We start from the raw sequence: 22368 nt of genomic DNA on the forward strand, positions 1-22368 counted from the left end.
GAGACTCCACACCCTCCCTGGGCAGCCTGGGCCAGGGTTCCATCACCCTTGAAGTAGGTTTCCTTACATTTAAATGGAAGTTTTTATGTTCCAGCTTTTGTCTATTACCCCTCTGCATAATATTTAACAGCTTCCTTAGGTCTTCAGTCAAAAAGGCACAAATACAGCAACGAGCAGAGACACAGCAAATTTCTAGCAAGTTCATAGAATCATAGAATGGTAGGGGTTGGAAGGGACCTTTAGAGATCATCTAGTCCAACCCCCCTGCAGAAGCAGGGTCACCTAGATCAGGTCACATAGGAACATGTCTTGGCGGGTCTTGAAGACCTCCAAGGAAGGAACCTCCACAACTCCTCTGGGCAGCCTGTGCCAGGGCTCCCTCACCTGAACAGTGAAAAAGTTGCCATGTATTGGTGTGACAGCTGGACACAAAGCAAGTTCACAGGACTTAGTGGGAAATAATTAAAATGGACAATTCAGAAAACTTTACAAAAATACTTCTTTTTATTAAAAGCAGCAATTTCAAGCAGAACAATACACAGAATGTAAACATCACTAAGCTCAGCTCCGGCCCGCTGAACCTTCAAGGGAGTCTACACTACAGGCACTACGGGACTAGCAAGTTACAGACTAGGTTAGAATTTGAAAATATATCTTCTTTTTTTTTCCTCTACTTTGAATTAAGAAAAAGTGACTTATCGTAGTCTGTCCCAGCGCCAGATACTGGCGTCGTCACACACCGCTATGAGGATGCTGCTGTCCCTGCTGAAACTCGTCTGTCGGATGGCAGCCACACATTTGGGATGAGTAAGAGTCGTACACCTAGAAATAAAAGGCAATTGTTGAGCTGTGATGTGACATTTGCCCTTGCTGGTGCACTCACAGAATCATAGAATCAGAATTGTTTGACTGGAAAAGACCTTTAAGAGCATCAAGTCCAGTAGTTCCTGTGTGACCTGATCTAATTTGGACCTGCTTCGACAGGGGAGTTGGACTGAATAACCTCTAAAGGTCCCTTCCAACCCCTACCATTCTGTGATTCTGTGATGTCCATCTTATTATCTACATAGCTTTGCAATATCTCCAGGGATGGTGACTCCACCACCTGCCTGGGCAGCCCGTTCCAATGCTTAACAGCCCTCTCAGTGGAGCACTGTCTCGCCAGCCTCTTGCTTACGTGACCCAGGAGGAACAGTGTTATGCCCTTCACAGCGCAGTTTGGATTCCCAATGGGGAATTTCCCACTCAGCCACTCCCATTTCTCATCCAGACAAATTTTCAGGGAAATGCTGACTGAGTAAAGCTCATTTGGCTTTGATTTGCCTGTCTATAGATCCATGAGACATGCTGTACAATTGCCTGGCCATGCAGGTGAGGAATCAGAATCATTTTGGCTGGACGAGACCTTTAAGATCATTGAGTGCAGCCTTTGCCCCAATCCTATCAACCACTAGACTATTTCCCTATGTGCAACATCCACCTGTCTCTGAAACCCCTCCAGGGAAGCCCTACTGTTTTCTCACCTTTACACTCTGTGTAAGGTGGAGACTAATGACAGTCATTTCACCTATTTCTCCTTCATCACCTCCTACACCCGCCTACCACATTTTCCCTTAATTGCTTTGAACATTTTCCACCTAATTAGTTTGTAAGCTCTTTGAGGAACAAGTTGGCTTTTAATAAATGTACATGTGGCACCCAGCACAACCTGATTGAGGCCTCTTGACACTACTATAATATACATAATAAACCAGTAAAACATAATAAATGTTCACCTTCAGGGGCTCTGAACGTTTATTTACCTGGCAGTTAAAACTGAGAGTGACTATTGCTGTAAAAGAATTTCCAGAGTTATCAGTAATAGAGAAAAACTACCCCACCCCCCTGTCTTAACAGAACTAAAATGATAAAAACCTTAAGTACTCACTTGGCTTTATGAGGATCCTCTATTTCTAAATCCCAGACATAAAGTTTGCCAACCTGATTGCCCAGAGCAAGCATCTGGAGAAGAAAGCAGAGGATACAGAGGTTTGAATGTATTATCTTAAAAAAATTAGTGGTGTTGTAAAGGCTCTATAGTTGATAAACTGTGTGTGAATGTTTGAACATGAATAACTTAATGAGTCTGTTGGAAGGGCTAGAAATGCTGTGAGATTTGCCTCCTGTCTTGCAATTTATTACCTGTCTCTGCAGATGGAGGAGGAAGGGATCAGTAAATAGAAATACTTATTTTCCATCCAAGTTATGTAGTACAAGTTTTCTTGCCAGCAGGCAGAACCCAGAATCAAAAATCTGCAGCTCCTCCAGTTTTATTTAAAGCCCCTCCCAGCAGATCTGCTTCCCAAACATTCCATCACGTGAACCAAGAATGCCAATGCTCACAAATATGGAATCAGTGAAAAGTTCCACACCTTCAAACAGAGTGAAGCCAAAGTTCACATACCTTTTGCCAGAAATCCATTGAAAACCTCATGTACCATATATCACACTGGCTGTAATCAAATCTCCCCAGTATGGTCACATTTGACTCACTGGGCTTGATTTTATCTATATCATCTTCCATTTTGCCAGGTTTCCAGCACACAATGGCATTTTCACAAGACTGGGGAAAAACAATGAAAAATACAGTCACATTTACAATCCAGTTCTACATTATAGGAACTCTATTCTCTCCCTTTAGCAGCATGGCCCCTCATCAGCATCTACAGATTCCCTTCCTGTATGTTCCATGCAGACCGTGGTTAGCTGGTAGCCCTGCACTTCTACCAGAGGCCCAGCTGTAGTAATCATTTGGGGTTTTTTAAGTGCAACCTGCTCATCCACACACCCTGACAGCTGACAAAATTCACCACACACTCATTTGACACAGCACAGTAATTTAAACTCAATGCTAGTACAACTTAACTATTGTTTAGCTCCTCAAAACAAGCAGGTAAGATAATGTAGCTGCACACGCTGCAACGTTACCTTGGAAAGAATGAGATCTCCCAGCCATCGTACACAGTCAACGTAGTTTCTGTGAATGTCTCTCGTAGAAAAGTCAGGAAAGTGAATTTTCTGGGAAATAAAAGGCCTATATGGAGAAAATTGCCAGGTGAGGTTCAGAGAAACATAAGAAGCATAAGTCTAATTTTTAAGGGCCAGTTTTAACATACCTCAGTGTCTTTGTTAACAGTTTTATAAAAAAGCAGATCGTGTGTTTTGTTTTCTTCCAATGATGGGAAGAGTCCCTGTTTTCATCCTCATTCCTAATGGAATAACTAGTTTCCCACGTACTGTGCAGAGACAGTGCTGAACAAAACCTCCCCTTCGGATGCTGAATACAGCTCCTGCTGCTAGATACTTCAAGAACTAATTAAAGCTCAGTATTCCTGATGTCACTTTTTCAACATCTCAATCGTTAACTACAAGTGCATATCATATACCAAACAATAAAACCATCATTTAGCATGATTTAAAACAGCACCATTTAACATTTGGTGACATTACCAAAAGAAAGGGAGAGTATTTTCACAGCTACTATTGCTGAACATGGTCAGCATGTTTTAGACTCCTCAGTTCTCTCAAATGGCTTAACTGGAAGTTGAGAGTAAAAAGCTGAGGAACTTGGTAAAGGGGAAATTCTCTATCAAATCTGATTGCTGTGTTTATTTGACAATTTACTAATATCTGAGGTCAGATGAATGATGACAATTATTACTATGTAAAGAGTTTTGTCCCCACCCTAACGTCAAATAACAGATACAACAATTAGTAATAACTACTCAATATAAAACTACTTGCTGTATTTAATTACACAGATGTGATTCCCTCCTAGGTGAGAGGAAGAAAAGCCACTGACATCTTGAAATACAATGAAATACAAGATTTAATTAAGAATAATAATTCCAGACATTTTCTAGTCAAGTAGATAAGAAAGCACTACGATATTCTAAAACAAAAGGGTCAGGATTTTTAATCTGAATTCAATAAAACCCTACTGAAGCAAACAGCAATAAGACACATCTTGCAGAGAGATTCATCACCCAGCACAATCCCCAGGGCACTCACTATTCCCAAGAACTCTCAGTTTGAATGGGAATTAGCCTGGGTCATTGATAAGAATATTCACGTTGCGCAAAGACAGACAAGAAGATGAAGACTACATACCTATTGGTTTTATTTGGGTTGTACTCATAAGACTCTTTGATGGCATTTATCATTCTCTTGGAATTAATTCTCCAGAGTTTGAGAGAGTGATCCATCCCACAGGACATGATTTTTTCACCAAGAAGATCATAATCCTATGTATATGAAATAATTTTGAGGACCCTCAGTCTAAGCTGCATTGTAACAACTCAGATTTTATTCCATCCTTTCCATCAAAACAGCATTTTTGGCTTAGAGAATGCAGTAAAACTGGGTATTTAAAATAGAAAAACCACTAATAACTTAATCCTGCTCACTGCAAAGAAGTCCAGTATCTTCATAATTATATTTACTCTCTCTCAAGAAAGAGAGGCGTATTCCACAGCACCGACAGACAATGAACCTCCTGCTAATGCTCCCCCCCCTCAGTAAACTCCCATGGTTTCACTTTATGGGGCAACTTTGGCAGAATTCCAGGGCTATGACAGGGATGATGACTACTGAGAACCAAAAGAGAATAAAACAGTGTCAGGTTTCATACAGATGTACCCCTAACCTTTCAGGTCACACTACAGGAATGGAACTTAGGTGACTTCTAAGTGCCACTGGCTGTTTAGAGACACTGAAATGGAGCATAACTCACCTGAAATAATTTCTTTCCTTCACTACCATGTCTCTAGGCTTAACTGCTCTTGCTGCTTTGGGCTTGAGAATTTCCAAAGCGGGACCATCATGGAAACTTTTACTTTTTCTACCCTCACTGAGTTCTATTTTTTAACTTCTAGGCTGCACTGTGAGAAAACAAGCTACTGAAAGACACAGAAAGTGAACACCTGCCCTGTACATTGAATGGTGGTCAGATCAATCATAGAATCATAGAATGGTAGAGGTTGGAAGGGGCCTTTAGAGATCATCCAGACCAACTTCCCTGCAGAAGCAGGTTCACCTAGATCAGGTCACACAGGAACATGTCCAGGCGGATCTTTCCTTCTCCAAGAAAGGAAACTCCACACTCACCCTGGGCAGCCTGTTCCACTGCTCCCTCACCTGAACAGTGAAATAGTTCTTTTTTCCTTATGTTTAAGTGGAATTTTTTGTGTTCCAGCTTCATCCCATTACCCCTTGTCCTGTCACTAGATATAAGAGAAAAAAGGGATGTCCCAACCTCCTGACACCCACCATTTGATAATTGTAAAAAATAATAAGATCTCCTCTCAGTCTCCTCTTCTCCAGACTAAACAGCCCCAGTTCCTGCAGCCTTTCCTCATAAGGAAGATGCTCCAGGCCCCTGATCATCTTGGTGGCCCTGTGCTGGACTCTCTCCAGCACTTCCCTGTCCCTCTTGAGCTGAGGAGCCCAGGATTGGACACAGGACTCCAGGTGAGGCCTCACCAGGGCAGAGTAGAAGGGGAGCAGAACCTCCCTTGACCTGCTGGCCACACTCTTGATGCATCCCAGGCTGCCATTGGCCTTCTTGGCCACGAGGGCACATTGCTGGCTCATATTTAGTTTATTATCAATCAGCACTCCCAGGTCTCTCTCTGCAGAGCCGTTCTCCAGCGGGTCAGTTCCCAGCCTGTCCTGGTGCATGGGGTTGTTCCTTCCCAGATGCAGGACTCTGCACTTGTCCTTGTTGAACCTCATGAGGTTCCTCTCTGCCCAACTCTCAAGCCGGTCAAGATCCCGCTGAATGGCAGCACAGCCTTCTGGGGAATCAGGATTGAAACCACCTTAAACTTGTCTATCCCCTTAAAACAGTACTTATGCACTTTAGGGTGTTGATAAGTAGGTGTAATAACAAAACAGTGCACAAGAGGACAAAAAGTTGCATACTGTAGGCTTACTACCCTTTGTAAATCTAAATTACTGCCCCACAGTCTTCCACTTACTGCACTTAACACCTCATCCCTGTGCCCTTCTACTCCTCCAAATATTGCAACCAGCGTGTCTGTCTGGATGTTCCACAGTCTCAATGCATGATCTATAAAGAACAAATAAAATTACATGCTGCTTTTTATACGTACATATGAATAATATATTTCAGCTTAACTATTTTCAATAACAGGTGTTCATGTAAACATCAAAAAGGCACTTATTTTTTCTTCACTCGTATGAAACAACAGATCTGCTTTAACTACAGTTGCCATTACAACTCAACTATTGTTGAGTAGTTCTGTAGTGGAGAAAGTCTGCCCACTCCCCTTCCCCAGGGACAGCTTCTAACAAAAACATACTTGGACCTTTAAATTGTCTGAAAAGCAAAGTCTGATCTTGGACAAACATGTTTTTCTTCAGTCTAATCTCAAACACAATGTTACGTATAGACAATTCTAAAATTCCTTTCAACCATTCTTACCTCAGCATTCAGAGAAGCTTTGATTTTACGTTTTTTAACTTTTAAAGTGTTATTCTTCATGAGCTACAGACTTTAGGGATGAGAGAAACTATGAACAATCTATAAACAATATGTACTCTGAAGTCACGGAATCATTTAGGTTGGAAAAGACCTTTAAGATCGAGTCCAGCTGCAAACCTAACATAACCAAGTCCAATCACACTAATCCACTTTTTTAAGGACAGCTTTAACAACTCCCACTGAAGAACCTCTACTGTATTTCCCCTTTGGAAATGGGAACCTTTGTATGTATTTCCCTTTTGGATTCCACAAGTACACTGCACTGAACTACAGCAACACCAGCTGGAAGGTCACACGATCCCAAATATATTCCACTCAGTCAAGCAGTTCTAACACTCCAATATTCTCCTGCCTCATGCTCTCTTGCTGACAATACACAGTCCAGAGATTGCACATTAAAACTTGTAGTACTACAGCTGATGTCAAAATATCAGTAAAAAAACCCTAAAAAATACACAGATCCCAAGAAATCCAAGGGCACAGACCCACAGCACAAACTTGACTGTTGAAAGAATCAAAGAGATTCCAAACTCCTATTTCCAAATATACTGAACTCAAAAGTGCCCTTATGGTAAACGTTTCCATCTGGAGCATTCCTGAAGGTTTGCCCTTGTGGCAGATCAAGAATCCTTTTACTTAACAAAGCAGTCAGAATGAGGGAGTAGTGACTGTTTAGACATTCTGGACAAGACATCACACCGAAAACCCGCTTCTCCCCTTCTCCCTTCACTAACAAGCTTAACACAAAGTCCAGTCAAAGTCCTATCACTCTTGAGCGACAGACAGTGGAAGTTTGCCTCACAAACACAGTGGTGACTGCTGCCTGCCACATTAAAGCATCCCCGCTAGATGGCAACACGATTCAACAACTGAAAAACTCGACCCTCAGAAAATAGAGCAACCCCAATGCTCGTGTTCCTTCTTCCCTAAGAGCAGCACTGTTCACAATCCCTTCGCACCACAGGTGAGTTATGTTTCTTGTAGGCCATGGATTCAATATGTACAAGATATACAGCCATGAAAGAGCAGGATTTGCTCTCGACTTTCAGGGTAAACTTGTTCAGTGCCACTCATAAAAAATTCATAGAGGTTTTGGCCATTTTCAAGACCAAAATCCAATCCAAAGTATCCTGATTGATACAAAAACAAAAGAGGTTTTTTTCCTCACCTTTGCTTACAGATAAAAGGAGATTTGGATCTCTTGGATGGAATTTCAGTTCATTGATTGCATTTCCATGGCCCACGTAGTGCTGGGATAGAATTCAGAGACCATGTTATTGTTTTCCCTCATGGTTACATGTATTTAGAAGTTTCATGCCTTACTGAAACACAAGCTGCTACCTCAAGATTCCAAGCACTCACCTTTATGCACTGCATTGTAATAGGATTAATTATCCTAATAATACCCCTGGACCCTGCCACAGCCAGAAGAGGATGGCTTGTGTTGCTATCATATGTCCATGCACAGGTATAGAAATTTTCATCTGCCTACATTTCATGTTAAGGAACACAAAATAAACAACATTTTTTTTCCCTTAACAATGTGATATTTTCTAAGTAAACTTGTTGTTACTTCATGCAAACACCCAGGATAATCTGCTGGATTCAGTAAGACAAAGATACATATTTGATTATCGTAGTGGTTTTGCCTGGGCCAGGTTTTTGGGAGCTGGGGGAGTGGGCTACAGGGGTGGCTTCTTTAAACAAAGATCTGCCAGAAGCTTCCCCTGTAGCTGACAGGCCTCAGTCAATTCTAAGATGGACCCACAGCTGACCCAGGCCTGGCCAATTAGTGACTGAGGTAACGCCTCTGTGAATAACGTATTGGAGAAGGGGAAGAAGTTGCTGCACACAGTTGCTAAACTGCAACAGGAACAGGGAGGGAGAATGTGAAAACATCTCTAGATATCCAGGTCATTGGAGAAGCAGGGTGAAGAAAGTGCTTGGTCCATGGAAGAAAGACTCCCCTGTGACCTGTGGTGAAGACCACGGTGAGGCAGCTGTGCCCCTGCAGTCCATGGAGGCCACTGGGGAGCAGAGACCCACTCACAGCCTGTAGAGGACTCCACGTCAGAGCGGGTGGATGCCTGAGGGAGGCTGTGACTGTGGGAAGCTCATCCTGGAGCAAGTCCCTGGCAGGACCTGGGAGCCCGTAGGGAGAGAGGAGCCCAGGCCAGAACAAGTTTGCTGTCAGGACTTGTGATCCTGTGAGGGACTCAGGCTGGAGCAGTCGGTACCTGAAGGACTGTTCTCCTGGTGGGTGACTCACATTGGGGCAGGGTGTGAGGAGCTGTCCCCATGGGAGGCCCCATGCTGGAGCAGTTCAGGAGGAACTGTAACCCATGGGAAGGACCCACGTTGGAGCAGTTCATGAGGGACTGTCTTCTGTGGGAGGGACCCCACAGTGTAGCAGTGGGAAGTGTGAGGAGGCCTCCGAGAAGAAGCAGCAGCAAAGTCCATCTGTAATGAATTCCCTGCGCTACTGCGGGAGGAAGGAGAGTCCTGGGAAGAGGGAGGGGTAGGGGGAGATGTTTTAAGATTCTGTTTTATTTCTTATCTCCCTATTCTGATGTTTCTTTAATAAATCAACCTGTTTCTCCCCAAGTTGAGTCTGTTTTGCCCATGATACTAATTGCTGAGTGATCTCCCTGTCCTTATTTCAACTCACAAACCTCCCATATTTCTCTTTCCCTGTCCAGTTTAGGAGGGGGAGTGATAGAACAACTTGGTGGGCACCTGGCACTCAGTCAGGGCTAAACCACCACAACTATACATTTACAAGTACAAGCAACATCGACTTTTCTATACATGCCAGTTTCCTCACTTCTGTTCCACAAGATACAAGGAACATTTTCTCTCTTGACATCACTTCTAAATCACTTTCTCCTAAACAACCAAGCATTGGGAATAATTAATCAAGACTGAGCTGTTAAGTTACTGACCCATTTACTGCAAATGATCAGCACAATTTATTACCAGTTCAGAGCGTCAAACATAATTCTTTGGCTTTCAACCAAGTTCCATTTCACAGGGAAACTGAGACCTGAAACATTGCACAAATATTACTGTTGGGAGGTGATGGAGAAGAGTTTTCAAATATTTTAACACAGGATGTTCTGTGAGGCTGCATTTTTCATATTGTTTCATCAATAGGAAGGAACTCTAGGATGTGGGAAAGAGGTAAGATTTGGACCTAACATAAGGAATGCGCAACACGAGAAAGGTATGAAATCACAGAAAAAAACTTTGAATGCTTTTTCCTGCAAAGCTTCTTCATTTCTGATAAAAAGGAAGCAAACGGGTGGCTTTTTTACTTGAAAGGATACATCAGCATCCACGTAGGATTGCAACAGACGGATTTCTCCTTGGGAATGACATTCATATAAGGTAACCTGGAGAAAAGGAAAAAGTGGGAGAGATTGATGCTCATTTGTGATATTTCAAAAGGAAATCACATTCACCACTGGTATTGACTGCCTGATGGCAAGAGGCCTTAATGGTTTAGATCTCATCCAGCATCTGTTTGTTTCCAACAGGCAGAAATGGTTTGGCAAAAGAATGCTCATAGCAGTCTCAGCAATGCACCACTCCAAGACTTGTCCTTCCCAGATATTAAAATCTATCATTTGTATCGTCTTAGTAAAGATGAAACTGTACTTGGAATTAGTTACATGACTTAGTCTTCTAATGATACCTTGTCTAATCTTAGTTTAGCACTTTTGGTGACTGTCAAGTGGAATAAACCTGGAAATGAAAGGCTTCTTGTTTATTCATAACACTTGCACAGAATGCACTTCAGGAGTTATTTTCAAGACTGAAATGACATAGATCCTTGGACAGAAAAAGCCTATAAAAATTACTCCATACAGACCATTAATTTAGCTACTGAGCTGTCTGGCATCACTGCAGGCACTTCTCATCCCATTTTAGAGCATATGACCTTTTGGAAACAATAAAATCTATGAAGAGCAGTTTCAGTGAGAAGGTACATTTACACACCTCTCAACCTTATCCCTTGCTTCTGTTACTGAAGGATTTCTTTTCTGTACTATATAAGCTAATTCCCAAATAGCTAACATAGGACTTCATAACACAGTCCAGAGGATGCAACTCTCCCAGATACCAGATGCTACATAGCTCAGAAAAAAAGCTTTCTGCATGAAGTATCCCGTGGCTGTACTAAAGGGATAGAAAAAAAAACAAAAATGCAAGCAGAAGCACACAGAAGTGTTATGGTAAAAACAGATTACTCACTCTGTTGCTGCCTACAGTGGCAAAAACAAGAGGATCGCCTTCTTTACTGTGCCAGTTAAACTGGACTCCAAATAAAGGCTGACCATGGTCCTCCTGTAGATGAAAAGTAAGATTAGAGACTCAAAAAAACTCCACAACGTATTATTTCTCTGAAATTCAGCTGTGGTAGTAAACAGTTTAATCGATATGTTTTCTTCCTCAAACTACTGGGTTCACATCCAGTATCATTTCAAATCCAGAAGTTAAAGGAATATTCTGACACCCACCATCTTCCCCCACCAAAGCTTTTAAAAAGTGAAGGGACAGAAATGTTGTCTTATAGTTATGCCCAGAAGTTGGCAGAACTCTGAAGTTAATGTTTCCAGCTCTACTACCTCATTTTGCAATTTCCAGCATGGAAACCTCTGCAGTTAAGGCCACATCTCTAATGCATTTTATGCTGTTATTATTACTTCCATACAATGTTTTACAACTTCATAGAGAAGAATTATTAGGACAGATAATTTTACTGGTGGAAGGGTGAAGGGATACATTTAGCTATCAAACCACAATTAGGTCTTGCAACTCTATCACAAACAAGATGAACTGGTTCCAGCACATCACAATGCTGCTACAAAGTGTTTTCAGAAGGCCTTCACAAACAGTTACCAGAGAAACGCCAAGTATTATTTTTATACAGCTTACATCAGTTTAATAGAGAAAAAAAGAAGCTGATATGTTTATGAATTGTCATGAATATGGTGGTGCTTGTTAATAATTGATAACAGTATTTTGGCCTGTCCTGACAGGATGTTTTCAGTAAGAATAATGTTCATTAAAGTGCCTCCCCACAGGGGACTGTCTGGGACAGTGCAGGCAGGAAGGAAGTGTCTCATGACGGCTGTTAAGTAGCCTTCAAATGGCAGTGCTTCAGAGAAATATTAGCCCTGGCAGCTCTGGCCTACCCAAGAACCAAAGAATAAATCTGAGGAGGGGGTGCAGGTGGGGAGTCCAACACTACTTGGAAAAGCAGGGAAGTCTGGAAGAATTTAAAATAGCATTATTTACTGAGAAAGGCAGTATCTGTTATTAACAGAAATAGCTAGCAGAGCTACAAAGAGAAGGGAGAAAATCTTTCACAGATGAAGGCCCTCCTCTAATTCTTACAGAGAGGTAACAACTTTCAAAGCTGAGTACAGATGAAAAAGAATTGTTCAAAGCTTAACTCAAAGTATTACCCATCGTAAGATGAAAGAAGAGTAGCAGCTTTACGTGATGAGGGATACAGGATATTAGCAAAGGGAAAAGTAGCAAGCTCATTAGTCACTCCAGGACAGAAGGAAAAAGCAGGTATTCAGCATTTGTGAAGCATTATAGGTTAACTAGAGATGAAGAATGAGGAAAACTTTCCACCAGGAAATTGCATACACAAGGTCATGATTTTTAGTGTCCAATGAAGTTACAAATTACTTTTTAGGCTTCTTTTTTGAGTGTGTTTAAGTCTTCCTTGAAGAGAAAAGCCAAGAAGTCAAATACACAATACTTAAAAAAAACGGTACTAATAATCAGTTAGGTTTTAATTTCTGTGTGAAAGAATCCATACTGATGACTACCAAGGGCTTTTAACAAACTGCATGAAGGTAACACAGCTAAAACTCCTACTACTTCATTACAGAGATTTATTAGCAGGTCTTGCCTTTGATTTCTGGAATAACCTCTGTTGTGTGCACTGTTTCTGATAAATTTGGTGAAAAGGGCAAAGTGAAGAAGACATCCTGCCCTCAGGACAGGATATTTTTCCAGCATAAGCTGTGGTAAGCTTGTGATTTTCTAGGTAGGACCCAGATCAGGATGATACATAATAAGCAGAGAGATTGAACAGAGGGTTATACTGTTTCTGTTTTACTAAATTGGAGCACATACCTGAAGTATTTAGTAAGCTTTTTCAAAGACAACCTATTTCCATGGAAAAATTACTCTGCAAGACAAATGTCTTCAGACTACTTACATCATCTGCAGCACATTCCTCATATCAAGCGCTACAACACCTCCAAGAGCCTGACCATCCATATCATATACATACCACTTTCTGGTGTTTACTGGATGAAAGAGTCAGGCAGAGGCACTTGCAGGAAGTTCCTACAGTATCTGAAGAAGTCATGCTTACCTCATTTAAAGTACCATCATCCTCTCTGGTCAGAGACAGCACATAGCTATTTTGATAAAATATGTCTGCTCAAATTTTTGTCCTAAGTGCTAAACAATGAGGCAGTTTTTTAAAAGCATTACATTTTTAAGTGCAACACATTATGGTTATCCTGAGATGCCAAGTATGTCACACAAAACTGAACACTGGTTTATACAGACAGAAGAGTGATCCAGATGCTGGTCCAAAAGTAAAATTGTTAAATGCCATCTTGACCTTGGTATGAACAAAGGGCACAAACCCCAAAGCACTCGGGTTCTTCATGCACCAGAGAAAGCAGGAAGGGGAAAAAATAGACCTGCAATTGTTACAAAAGCAAATGAATAATCAGTGGCTACTTCTGTCCTTAGTCAATGCCAACTCAGGTTCAGTCAAACAACTAGACCTGTTTTTAGACAGAAGGCATTGAAGTAAATACTATGCCAACACAAAAAATAATCACCTGCAACTACAAGAACACATTTTAATATGCTGTCACTCACACTGACAGTGGGAAGCAATTGACCACACATGCATTTCCCGTTTCCAAAAGTGGAAGCAAGCCAGTTTTAGTTACCTCTCCTTTACACACCAACAGTTGGAATGTTGCATGTGGTTGGTTGATTACTAATTCCCGGCTCAGGGGACAGCAAGTAGAAGCTGAGACACACCACCAGACTGCTCTGAACCTCACACTAAGCAAGAGCAAAGGGTAGGGCAAAAGCAGAACACGCATAGCTCTTTGCCAAAAGATGCAAAAGCAAAACATCCATTGATGTATGGATGGACATCTGCTAGTTGTGTATGAACATAGGGCCAGTTCTTTATCAGTGACCTGGCTGAGAGGATCCAGTGCACCCTCAGTAAGTTTGCAGATGACATCAAGTTGGGTGAGATTATTGATCTGCTAGATGATGGGAAAGCTTTACAGAGGAATCTGGCAACAGTATGAGGCTGAACAAGGCCAAGTGCTGGGTACCGCACTTGGGCCACAACAGTCCCAGGGAATGATACAGGCTGGGGCAGAGGGGCTGGAAAACTGCCCAGAGGGAGTGACCTGGGGGTGTTGATCAACAGCCAACTGAACATGAGCCAGCCGTGTGTGTACAGGTGGCCAAAAAGGTCTACAGCATCCTGGCTTATATCAGCAACAGTGCAGCCAACAAGACCAGGGAAGTGATTATGTCACTGATTATGCTGGTGAGGTCACACTCAAATACTGTGTTCAATTTTAGGCCTCTAAAAAACAACACTGAGGTGCTGGAGTATGTCCAGAGATGGGCAATGAAGCTGGTAAAAGCTCTGGAGCACAAGTGTGATGAGGAGAGGCTGAGGGAGCTGAGGGTATTTAGTCTGGAAGAAGATGAGGAGAGACCTTCTCGCTCCCTCCAACTTTCTGACAGAAGGTTGTGGGTTGAGGCAAGGTGGGACCCATTCTCTTCTTTCAAGTAGCAACTGATAGGACAAGAGGAAATGGCCTCAAGTTGCTCCAGGGGAGGGTATTATAAAAAACTCCTCCCTATAAAAGTTGTTGAGCTCTGGCACAGACTGCCTGGGCAGGTGGTGAAGTCACCATCCCTGGAGATACTTAACAAGACTATGTAGTTGTGCCGCCTAGGGACACGGTTTAGTGGTGGACTGGATGATCTTTAAAGTAATTTTCACCCCAAATGATTCTGATTCTATATGTTCATTTAAAAACTACATTTCTATTCAGCCCACAGACTGCCAAGACTTTTCCATACACCTTAGAGTAACTTAGTATAGCAAAAGGAAATAAAGGGACTTTTTTTTATTTCCTGTCATTTTCCAAGTTATATTTTTGTTTTCCTGATGCTTAAATTTCACCCAAAATAACTTCCACAGTAGTGTTTAAAAAGCATATTTAGCAAGTACTGAGTTCCTCAGGCTGAATCATAACCACTTAGCTTTCAGAGCAAACAGTAATGGCCATATTTGTTTCTCCAGTGAAAAAACAAAAGTAAAAACCAAAATAAAAGCAGAAAAAACAAAAAGTAGGAAAGTAGCTATATACATCATTTATACATCCCTAAAGAATGTTACAATGAATGTTACAATGAATTTTAAATGTCTTTAAAATCTTGTTGACACTTCATTAAGTTCAGTACAGGCAGCATAGCTCAAAGACATAAACCATGGGATATATGTGTGATGTCCAATGAGTCACAAGTGGTTTTCAGAACCCATGTACAACATTCAATTGTTAGTTTATCTCCATACCATCTGCAAAATTAGTATGGAAGAACAGGAAAAATTAAAAAAGAGGCTTCCTCAAACATGAAGTTAAAAAAAAAAGTTCCCAAATTTGACTGGTTTTTTTCTTGGTTTAACATGCACATTTATTATGATTAGCACTAATTTCAGTTTGAAAAGGAGGAAAAAAAAGATAACAAAAATACCCCACTTAGCTGCAACGCTACATTTATTCCCTCACAGCTTGGTTCCACTTGCACACAAACCTGTTCCCAGGCCCTGATCCAAATCCACAGAAGTCACGGATTGTTTAACTTCATAGGATGGTCTTTTGGGCTGCCCTATAGTTGCAGTTGAAGTTGGAGTGAGGGAATGTTCTGTTTTCCCAAACAACACTTGAAAACCACTAACCCCTTGGGAATATTTGGTCTGCAGGCAGTAAATAAATATAATTAGAAAATTCAGAACTTGATCAATGTTTGGTTGCTGACAGGGCAGTGCCTGGGTTTGAAGCGTGACTTGAAGCCCCAAAAACCACTATCTGCAGGGCAATTCACAGCAATCACAGAAACAAGCTGCCTACCTAGGTAAAAAATAAAAGAGTTTCCCTTCCTCCTACATCCTGAAAGGACTGGAGATAATTTTTATCATTCCAAAAACACATTTCCCAGATACAACCTCCTATCACAATTTCTGAAGTGGCAAAGCTCATTTAGGAGGTTTCCATGCTCCAAACCTCTCATCTCCTCTCACTCAGCTAGCCCAGCATTTCAGTGAGGCAGTCTGAAACCAAAGTTCAGGAACAGCTACATCAGCATAGCTCAGCAGTTAAGTGGGAGAGAATGACAAAAACCTCTTAAAGCAATTCTGCAGAAAATATCCACTATGGAGCTACACACATCCTCTTGTTAGCTAAATATGAAGCTTAACAAAACTCCCATCTTGTTCCAGATGTAAACTTTCCTTTATTTAGAAATATTATTAAAAAAACAAATCAGATAGCACATTTACAGCTTTTGCCACATAAATATCCCATGCAAGGCTGGAGAACAAAAGGAACAATACCCTGACAGTGTAAAAGAAGTCAAAGAGAAAACTAATTCAGTTCATCATTGTCTGTCACCACTGTAGAAGAAAATAGCAATACCCTAAAACACAAGCACAGGGAGTAAAAACCATGACTCCACATCTCTTAATACCATCAGCTATTATGTGGGAAGATAAATACTACCTAGATCAGGTGTGAACACATAATCACAACATTCAGGATGAATTAACCAAATTGCACTATATGTGACTTGCAACAATTGACAGAGGCCATCCAATTTAGTAAGTGTGAGGAAAAAGCAACTCCAAAATTGTTGGGTTGTTTTGGTTTGGTTTTTTTTAATACATTTCAACCCATGGAAAATTCTGTACAAGTTGTGTGTTTTGCATCCAGTTATCACAGGTTTTGATTTGTTTGAATTTATCCAGTTTCTTGTCTTTACGTTAAGCAACTACAGATTCAGCAAAATACATCATTAAAACGTATCACACATAGCTTAACAAACCTGTACAAAAATTGGGTTAATTGCAGCACTGTCTACTGTTTTCTATTTCTCAGTATCCTTTTTCTTCAAACCTTCAGCTATTCCAAATAAGAGAAGTAATTTCTTCTCATACACAGATATTTAAGATCTGTGTAGAAGACACCTGATATTGTGTCACGGTCAACATTAACATCACTGCCAGCAAATGGTAACCAGCATTGCAATGTTGAAGCTTTACACATACCCACCTTTAGGCTATTTACACATTTGAAGGAATATTTGCACTTCTTTGACTTCCATTTTCCTTTCCCCCAGCTTTTTCTTCCTGGTGCATTAGGAGTGTTTGTTGGTGTATCAGGGCGTTCGGTGTTAGTACCACTTTCAATACTAACGGCATCATCCTGAAAATATTCAAATCACATAAAATGCAATAAAGACTGTCATTAACTGCTGTATAAATTCAACTCATCATGCAGCTCTTGGCCTTTTCACTCTTCCTTCTCCTCCATAAGAACAGACAATCTCCAAGGATTTGCTGTTATTTAATTCGTGTATTTAAATCTATTACTAACATAATAGCATTCCTCCCTAGAAACAGAATATGAGTCACATGAGGACTAATCCAAGAGGGATAGACGTGAACTGTGATCTAGTGGAGTTTCTTCAGAAAACTGGCAGCTGCTCCCAAGAAAATATCTAAAGGTAAAGTGCTTGGTTTTTTTCTAGAAAACATCTTTGACCTAGATGAAATGAGTACTTCTGAAGCACTGAAGGAAGAAGTTGGTTGTGTAAAAACATTATTCTTAGCCATACCAAGAATCTAACCATTCTTAGACTTCTATATATCCTCAGCAGCATCAGGTAGAACACAGTTCTGCAATGTCAGCACTGCTACTAGAAGAGGAAGTCCCACCTCTCTCTCCTGCTCCTTCCTACAGATACTTGCTTCAACTGAAAGCTAAGTTAAAAAACTAAAAAACAAGCTGCAAAACCAAGAATCAAATCAGCTTTCTGTCTCATCAGCTAACTAATCCAACTGGCAGCAGCCACAGCTAAGATAAGCATGGAGAGAACTGGAAAGGAGGTGCACCCAGTTCCTGAGTGGTTTTAGATCAACTTTGGACAATCAACAGAAACTACAATTTCATATACAGTTTGACTGCAAAACACTACTCAAAGGGACACTTCTATTCTCTGCATCAACCATCACTAGACACTGCAATGTCAGCTGCTTTGTAACTGGCAACCCCATGCTTCCATATTAAGTTCAGGGAGTTAAAAAACAACTTCTTCGTTTTTTTTCCAGCAATATAGTCTATTCATTTTCCACCAGAGTAGTGAGGGGAAAGCAATTCATCCAAGCCTATGTGCTTTCCAGATCTGAAGTAAGAGAGGCAAGAGGCAGACCAACAGCCTGTCACTGGAGGAGGTTAAGTGACGAAGCTGCATCAGGAACTCCACTAGGAATACGGAATAAGGTCAACTATAAACATTAATACTCCAATTCCCACCAAACATTTCTTTGTCCCAGTTTCCTATCTGATCATCAGAAGCTGGTAGAGGTAGACTGGTCTTTGTGTGCCTAACAACTCTGAAAACCAGGACACTGAAAGGAGAAAAAAAAAGAAGACAACACACAAGCCTGTAAGTGAACTACCTAAACCTGGAGTCATTCCTTTCATGCTGCACCCTAAAAAAGACAACCTATCCCTAATACGCATAATCAAGTTTAACAACTCTTAGGTTTTCCAGTTTCTTTTCCTTTACCCTAAGAAACTTCAGAGTTTGCCAAATTCTCATCTCCCAAGCACACTTGTTAGCCAGAGATGTAACACTTCACTGGACTTAAGTTTTTTCTGGACTAGTCAGGTATCATCTACACAAGAACACCAGGTACCTGATACAATCAACCTACACGGAGTACATACAACACAAGCGACAAACTTGCGCCCAGAATACCTGCAGAACAACATATAACCTTCTTCCAAATTAACAGTACTATGCCAACTTTTAAGAATCCCTGCCTTTCAGTAGTGGAATCCAGTAACAAACTCTTTTAAAAAAGTGCTTTCACCATTTAGACATGTCCCATTTTCAACAACCAGACAGCCCACATTCATGGTCACTGATTGCCTACAACAGACACCAAAGCAAACTTCAGTGTCTTTGTCACCAAATTGCACTTGGATTCACAAATGCTGCTGAGCAGTAACAAAAATCAGAGGCAGCAGTGGAGAGCATCTCAAACCTGCCTGTTGCCTCACAAGCTGCACTTCCACAGGCTGGGGGGATATGGTTCAAATCCCTCACTTTCTGGATACAAGTGCTCTAACGAGCAAAAAAAACCCACCCACAACACAAACAACACACCGCATAAAACTAACACCCAAGAACCTCCCCTTCCAAATGACTGCTAGATCTCTCAGATTGTATCTTTCAAGTATAAAGCTATCCTGTATCAATCACATTATCTTTGTTCTGAACACTAGATTTTGGCCTAACTAGAGATTACAGTTCTCATCCCCTGCATCTCATTCTTCTGCTGACACCAGCATATGAACACCAGCGAGCTGCACACATGAATTTATGCTACATGTTACTCTGCAACGTGACAGCGAGGACACACGACACAAAACTGCATGAAAGTCGGGAATTTTTGCTGTTTGACAGCAAAAAGAAAAGAAAAAGCCTGACACTTTGAAGCGGACTTCCAGACGGCTTTAAGTTTGGGCCTCAAAATCTCCCTCACCCACGTGGGAGGAAAAGTGAGCGTCTCTCCCGCAGATCCACGCGGGTCTCTACCACCGAGGCCTCCCCTCCAACGGCCCGGCTGCCTCGAGGGGCTGACGCCGAGCCGAGCCAAACACTGAGCCGAGGCGGGCGGCCAGGTGGGTGGGCTGACACCCTCCCCTCCTTCTTCACCTCCACCTCCTCTCCGGGCCGGGATGCGCCCGCGCCCCGCCGGGTGTCGGACGGAGGATCGCGGGGCTGCGGCGGGCCGGGAGCTACCCTCACGGCACGGCCCGGCGCGCGCAGCACCCCCCCAGCGCCGCCTCAGCGCTCCCGCCCGCCCCCGGCGCGAGGCCCCGCGGCCGCCGCGCGCGCTCCCGCCCCACCGCCCCTTCCCCCCACACACACACCAAGCCGCTACAGCCGCCTCTCCCCCTCCCCTCCGCCCCGCCTCACGTTCTCGTCGCCGGACAGGTCCCCGGGGTTACTGTTTTCGTCGCTGCTCAGCTTCTGCTTCTTCGCCGGCATCTCACCCCCCGCTCCCGCCGATGCCGCCGCCGGGGCTTCTCCCCGCTCAGACATCTTCCCCGCCCCCCAACCCCGCCACGCAACCGCAAAGCGCGGATGGGGAGGTCGGAACGCCTACCGTAAAGCAGCGCCGCGGTGCTTTCCCCGACCGAACGCGGCTAGGCTGCCACACTGCTGCAAAACCGCTGTTCCCGCGCCCGGCGGCGGCCGAGGGGGCAGCGAGGCGGCCGAGGGGGCAGCGAGGCGGCCGAGGGGGCAGCGAGGCGGCCGAGGGGGCAGCGAGGCGGCCGAGGGGGCAGCGAGGCGGCCGAGGGGGCAGCGAGGGGGCAGCGAGGCGGCTGAGGGGGCAGCGAGGCGGCTTGAGGGGGCAGCGAGGCGGCTGAGGGGCCGGCCGGGCGGCTGAGGGGGCAGCGAGGCGGCTGAGGGGGCAGTGAGGGGGCAGCGAGGCGGCTGAGGGGCTGGCCGGGCGGCTGAGATGGAGGGCGCGCTCCCGCTCGCCTCGGCCCGGCTCGGAGTAGGGTTAGCACGGTGTTAAACAGCATGGAAGCGTTAGCTGCGCTTTACATCGCTGCCTGAAGCGCGGCCGGGCGAGGCAGGGTACGGCGTGAGGTAGAAACGAGCAGCCCCGATTGCCACGAGTGTCCATGGCCCCACCGTCCGCCTTCGCGTGGCTGTCAGGGCGGGTTCTTCTGTTCTCATGCTGCTTGAGCCTGAAAATGCTGTTTGCGGAGAAGAAAGATGGGTTCTGCTCTGCTATTTGCTCCTGTACTCTCTGGCAAGTTCCTGCTACAGCCATAAATAAATTACCTGCAATTGCCAGATATCGATTCATTTGTTTCAGAAACGGCAGGTCCTAGAATCATAATAATTCTAAGCAGTAAAACAAACACCCCAACTTTTACCAAAGAGGAAAAGTAATCTGCCCACAGGCACAGTGTCTTATCTGCTTTTCATGTCGAGGCAGAAACTAGTCTTTCCTCCCTCAGGGACACATTCGGCTAGTGGTTAGAGGTCTGTGACAAAGGTGAGCCGTGTCCTGTGTGTAAAATTTAATCTCTTATAACCTTCAGAGATGAAGAGATATGCTTAAAATGGTGCATGTACTGTAGTGTGTTTTTAGGAATACATGATCTTTCTTTTAATCTGCAGAACAGTAGGCTCCAATGAAGCATTACATAATATACAGCAAAAGGCTGTAGCTTACAATTAATAAAAGCTCTGCTCTGTGCTGAAGATCAAGGTTGTGATAACAGTGTTTGTGGGAAAATACACAAAGAAAGAACAGGCTTGTTTTTTAAAATATGACAGGATGTTTTTAGACTGGCATCTTGATTATAGACTAAATCACAACTGTGCTGAAGATCTGTCAAAAGAAGGGCAGGCACAAATTTTTCAGTGATGAGGATTTTTAACTTCTTTCCGTGGGTGCTCTTGAGCTACTGCAGAGAACCTGACCTTCATTTTGCAGCTGTCGACTGGCACCTTCTAAATGGCCACATTCAACTCTACCATGCTTCTCTGACCCATCCAAGACTTAAGGAAAGGGAAAGCCTCAGTTAGCCTCCGCTTCTTGGCCTGCGTGCAGGAAGGATCCCCACCCACAGCCAGAGTCAACCAGTTCAGTTTTCATGCTTCATCACTAACTTTCTGGGCCCAGACTGTCCCATGCCTTCTCCTGTTCTCTGGATGCTAAAGGACTTCCTTTACCAAGTGGCAATCCTGTTGATCTCTCTAGACAGTTGTTAATCTAAATCACTTGCCTTTTTTCTTTTTTTGCTTTCTCAGAAGACATGAAAGGCCTGTACACTGGGAGATTTGAATTTCCAAAAGTCACAGTACACTTCATCAAGCTTCTATTTAGAGAGGTAGTCGTGTGGTTAAACACAAGCTTGAAAGTTCAGAGGATTTGCTTCAATTTACACTGCCAAAATTCTCTTTGGAAAGCCTCTGTGCTTCTGTACCTGTTTCTCAACCATATTATGAGAAAAACATCTCTTACAACCCAGGAGGTGTTAAGAAAAAAAATTGTAGTTCATGATTTGTTTAATTAGTTTGTTGATGATACTAAACTGGGGAGAGTGGCTGATATACCAGTAGGATGTGGTGCCATCCAACCAGACCTGGACAGGCTGGAGAGTCGGGCAGAGAGAAATCTAATGAAATTCAACAAGGGCAAGTGTAGAGTCTTGCATCTAGGAAAGAATAACTCTATGTACCAGTACAGGTTGGGGATGAACTCTTAGAGAGCAGTGTAGGGGAAAGGGACCTGGGAGTCTTGGTGGACAGCAGGATGAGCATGAGCTGGCAATGTGCCCTCGTAGCCAAGAAGGCCAATGACATCCTGGGGTGTATTAGAAGGGCTGTGGTTAAACAGGTTGTGGTTCTCCTCCTCTACTCTGCCC

The 22368-nt window shown here is 43.1% G+C and overlaps 1 protein-coding gene across 1 annotated transcript; it reads right to left on the reverse strand.

The window, feature by feature from the left end:
- Window positions 1-485: 485 nt before the first annotated feature.
- On the reverse strand, window positions 486-20020 carry EED (embryonic ectoderm development). Its single transcript, XM_061990692.1, has 12 exons — window positions 19895-20020; window positions 16957-17109; window positions 10799-10891; window positions 9871-9936; window positions 7907-8032; window positions 7713-7794; window positions 6018-6109; window positions 4150-4283; window positions 2968-3073; window positions 2444-2602; window positions 1928-2001; window positions 486-822 (listed from the first exon to the last, which is right to left on the reverse strand). Exons 1-12 carry the CDS (start codon window positions 20018-20020, stop codon window positions 696-698), a joined length of 1338 nt encoding a protein of 445 aa, XP_061846676.1. The 3' UTR covers window positions 486-695.
- Window positions 20021-22368: the final 2348 nt, after the last annotated feature.

This window comes from Colius striatus, chromosome 1, assembly GCF_028858725.1.
Source record: "Colius striatus isolate bColStr4 chromosome 1, bColStr4.1.hap1, whole genome shotgun sequence".
NCBI classification, from domain to species: Eukaryota; Metazoa; Chordata; class Aves; order Coliiformes; family Coliidae; genus Colius; species Colius striatus.